Raw genomic sequence first — 4,555 nt, 5'->3', positions numbered from 1 at the left:
AAACTATGGATTGCGGTAAAGCCTAGAGACTAGGAGACAAGAAAATTATTTAGGGTGTAGGTGGAGAAACTCCAGTGGCATCCATGCTTGTTTGGGCTTAATGATCTGGTGAGGATTGTGGTAAAGCCTGGTTCTATTGATGGGGGCGAGGTGGTGTAGCCTCAGGAAGCCATGGTTGAGTTTTGGTTATGAGTCCCACATTCATGTTTGGAATATGGCACGAGGGTGATTGGCAGAAAGAAAGATTTGGTTCATCCAATCTATGGTCGGGTGGTACGTGGAAGTCCCAAACCTAGTTGGTTTATGCAATCATTAATAAGAGTTCCTTCTCCTTGGTATTTCATGTGTAAATGTATTGGTTCATATGTGGTATTTATGGCTGTTTATCCTTGTTATTTTGTTGATTATATGTTGGTTATGAGCATGTTTTATGACAATGATAATGTATGGATTTCATTATGTTTTGGTTGATAAATAAATAAACAGTGATCATATGACCTAATAAATGATAATGCAGTTAATCTGATAAGGCATCAATGCTTCCTTACGAATCTCATATAAGTATGAAACCCCTAGGCTCAGATATGTGGTTATGACCTGTAAATTACATGTGCACAATGTGTTCAACGAAATGTTTGCCATGGTTGGGCTTGGTTAGGTCAAGTCCTTGATCAAGTTTTGTGTTAGAGGCTTTGTTTCAGTGTCATTTATTGTCTCGGAAAGTCTCATCAAGTTCCAGACAGTGGTTTGGAGATTAGCCCAAAAAAAGTGGCTCAAATCTCACAGTTTTTGGGACAAAACTGGTTGAAAAAAACTACAGTCTCTCCCTTACATGCATTGTGGGAGAGATTGGAGGGTCCTAGTCGCATGCATGCCCATGTCATGGGAGTGACTAGGGGTTTAATTCATTGAAAGGCTAGGTTAACTCAGGGGTTGGGCACCTAGAGTGGTGGATTAGCTCCTAGGGGGTCTTGTAGCACCTAAGGGAGTTTTGTGAAGTGTTGGTTCGTCGATTCCACTTCCTTAACTGTATTTAGAGAGTTGAATCATATCATAGTAACTCCTCATCACATATTTTTCCCGGTGAATCGGTTAGTTTGGGTAAGTGTGGGTCCTGGGAGGAAGGTGTTACATAGCCTAAGGAAAGCTTTTGCTCTTGAGGAGTCATGGTCTGAGCTTGATGGTGACCCACAGTTTAGAGAGCTAGAGTAATGGAATCAATGGTTGGGAGGAATGTCCAAGATCTACAACCAATGAATGATCATTACAAAATAAATGTCCCTAATTATGCGTTATATATTCTTAATATTTTTATATACTATTATGTATAGTTTTTTACTATGTTACTATGATTTATATGTTTTATGCCTTCTTTTATTATATTGTTTTGGTCCTATTATCCAGATTGCATATTACTATGTTATTATGGTGCTAGAGGTAGGACTCAACCATAATGTCTCTCAACGGGGTTGGCTACAGTGTGTTACACTGCGGTATCATAGGTTGCAACACTAGCCTAGCCAAAGACAAAGCATAGAAGCAAAATTGTTAACAAGTTTGAAAATTGTTTGACAAAATGCCAAAGACAATAACTAGTTTTGGGATTCTCACTATGATAATTGGTGGGTACAATCAACATGATCATAACCAAGAGGCAAACAAGCTTTTTGAGGATAAATCTCATACGAAGGATAATATATGTCAGATGCACGCTAAATGTTTGACAAAATAACGGAGGGAAACCAGGATGATGGGTTCTAACATGCTATGTAGTAGGCTATGCTCGCCATGGCTGTGGCAAGGAAGCCTTCAAACTGTTTTTACAAATGCATAACCGGGGAATGAAAATGATTCTACCCTTTTTGATGCAGTCAATATCTGTTCAGGTATGTCGGCCCTGGAACAAGCCAAGCATATGCATGGCCACATTGTCACAGGTGGTTATGCATCGAATGCCTTTCTGGCTTGTACTTTGATTGATGTTTATGCGAAACGCACCACTGCGAAGGGAGTATGGCAAGTCTTTGACGAAATGCCGGAGAAAAATATCGATACATGGAATGTCATGATTGTGGGGTTTTCGCAGAATGGGTATGATCACGAGACCTTGAGGGTTTTTAGTCAGATGAAGTTGTCTAGGGAGATGCCCAATTGTGTCACGGTTGCTACTATCCTCCCGATTTATATGCACTCAGAAACTATAGAATTGGGTGAGCATATCCAGAGATACGGTATTGAATGCAAACTTGTCAAGTCAGAGGTCCTCATGGGGAATGTTTTTGTAACCATGTATTTCAATGTAGACGGATTACTAATGCAGTCCAAGTGTTTGATGGGATTAATCAGAAAGATCTAGTATCCTGGAATGCAAGGGTCACTAGTTATAGACAGTTTGGTCATCCCCATTTGGCTTTAGGTTTTCTTATCCGAATGCTAATGGAAGGTGTGAAACCCAATGAAATTATGGTCACATGGGTTCTCTCTATGTGTGCGCATTTAGCAGGCATCCAACAGGGTAAGGAAATCCATGGTTACATAATAAAAAGTGAAGTAGAATTGGAAATTTCAGTGGGGAATACCCTTGTAGACATGTATCCTAAATGTGGAATTATAGAGTATGTGAGCCAAGTTATTGACAAAATAGAGCAGAGAAATGTCATCTCCTGGAATCCAATAATTGCAAGCTATATGCAGAATGGGTATTTTGATCGTTCTTTAAACCATTTTCATCAAATACAACAGCGGGTTTGAAATCTAATTCAGTTACAATTTTGTCTGTCCTCTCTACGTGTTCTCAGTTAGGAGATCTTCAACAAGGCAAGGAGATCCATAATAACATAATTTGAAGTGAAGCATTTAAGTTTGACAATTCGAAGTGAAGCATTTAAGTTTGACATTGTTGTGAGCAATCAGCTGATAACACTTTATGCACATTGTGGGAGTCTAGAGGTTGCGTACTGTATGTTTGACAGTATGTCTCAAAAATTTGTGTTCTCATGGAATGCCATGCTTTCAGCTTATGCCCAGAATCGATATTGCAACGAGCCCATAAACTTATATCAGCAAATGCAAATGGCATATATGACACCAGTTGCATGTTCTCACTACATGTGTCCACTTATCATCTTTGCAGCCCAGAGATCCATGGTTACATAATCAAAAGTAGCAGTTTCGTTGCAGAAGTTGTCGTGGGTAATGAACGTGTAGACATGTATGCCAAATGTGGTGAATTAGGGATGCGTGCCTTGATTTTGACAAAATGCCCTACAGAAATGTGATCTCGGCAAATGTGATGATCAGAGGGTATACTAAATGTGGAAATAAAGAGGTTGCACTGAATGTCATTGACAAAACGCAGGACAGGAACATAGCCTCACGGAATGCGATATTTGCAACGAATGCTCAGAATGGGCATGGAGCTGAGGCATTGAAACTCCTATGTGAAATGCAATTGGTAGGTGAGAAATCTGACACGGTCACCATTGCCAGGGTTCTTCTGTATGTGCCGACATAGCAACTCTGCAACATGCCAAGGAAATGCACATTTACATAATCAGAAGAGGCTTTGATTTAGACATATTTATGAAAAGTGCTATTATAGATGTGTATGCCAGACGTGGAAGTCTAGGGAAAGCACACCGAGTGTTTGAAGAAAAATGCCCAAAAGAGAGACGTGGTCACTTGGACTACACATATTTTTAATTTGTTATTCATGGGCATGGCAAGGATGCCCTCACAACCTTTCCATTAAATGCAGCAGGATGCCGAGACGTGGTCACTTGGATTGCAAATATTTTTGTTTTGTTATCCATGGGCATGGCAAGGATGCCGTCACAACCTTCCATCAAATGCAGCAGGATGCCCAGATGAGGCATATGATTGTATCAATTATATGAACTTAGAGCCTAATGCTATCATGTGAGGAGCCTTACTTACTGCGTCTAGAATCCATTCCAATACAGATCTAGGAGAACATAGGAGAACATGTGGCAGGAAAACTTTTCGAGTTGGAACCTGTCAATACTGGAAATCATATTCTTCTATCAAATATTTACGTTACAGCTGGCATGTGGATGGTGTAAAACATACACAGGAGAATATTAGAGAACTGATGAAAGACATGATTAAATAAAATACCAGGATGCAGCTGGATTCTGGTACAAAACAAGGTGCAGAATTAAATAAAATACCAGGATGCAGCTGGATTCTGGTACAAAACAAGGTGCAGAATTATCCTGGATTCTGGTACAAAACAAGGTGCAGAATATTAGAGAACTGATGAAAGACGTGATTAAATAAAATACCAGGATGCAGCTGGATTCTGGTACAAAACAAGGTGCATTTTTTTGGTAGAAGACATCACACCCACAATCAGCAGTCCATGATATGTCTAAAAGCATGAGTTCAAAGAAGGGGCAGGGCTTGCTCATTGCATTAACGGTGTTCCTTTGATATGGAGGTGGAAAAAGCAACATTCATTTTTGAAGACATGATATATGACACCTATTGTGATCACTAATTAGACAAGATTATTGCATCCAGTGATGGCTAATCA

General features: G+C 39.7%; 2 protein-coding genes across 2 annotated transcripts; both read left to right on the top strand.

Annotated features, from left to right (window-relative positions):
• The first annotated feature begins 1,888 nt into the window (after positions 1-1,888).
• Positions 1,889-2,356, top strand: LOC149209883 (pentatricopeptide repeat-containing protein At2g33760-like). Its single transcript, XM_089398785.1, has one exon. It carries the CDS (start codon positions 1,889-1,891, stop codon positions 2,354-2,356), a length of 468 nt encoding a protein of 155 aa, XP_089254911.1.
• A 74-nt stretch (positions 2,357-2,430) lies between these two features.
• On the top strand, positions 2,431-3,514 carry LOC149209882 (pentatricopeptide repeat-containing protein At1g11290, chloroplastic-like). The gene is made up of 2 exons (XM_089398784.1): positions 2,431-2,699; positions 3,235-3,514. The coding sequence occupies exons 1-2, from the start codon at positions 2,431-2,433 to the stop codon at positions 3,512-3,514; spliced, it is 549 nt and encodes a 182-aa protein (XP_089254910.1).
• Positions 3,515-4,555: the final 1,041 nt, after the last annotated feature.

Source organism: Pinus tabuliformis, chromosome 1_2, assembly GCF_031772625.1.
Source record: "Pinus tabuliformis cultivar Carrire ecotype Pingquan chromosome 1_2, CPIR1, whole genome shotgun sequence".
In the NCBI taxonomy this organism is placed as follows: Eukaryota; Viridiplantae; Streptophyta; class Pinopsida; order Pinales; family Pinaceae; genus Pinus; species Pinus tabuliformis.
This window is presented reverse-complemented; position numbering and strand designations above follow the sequence as displayed.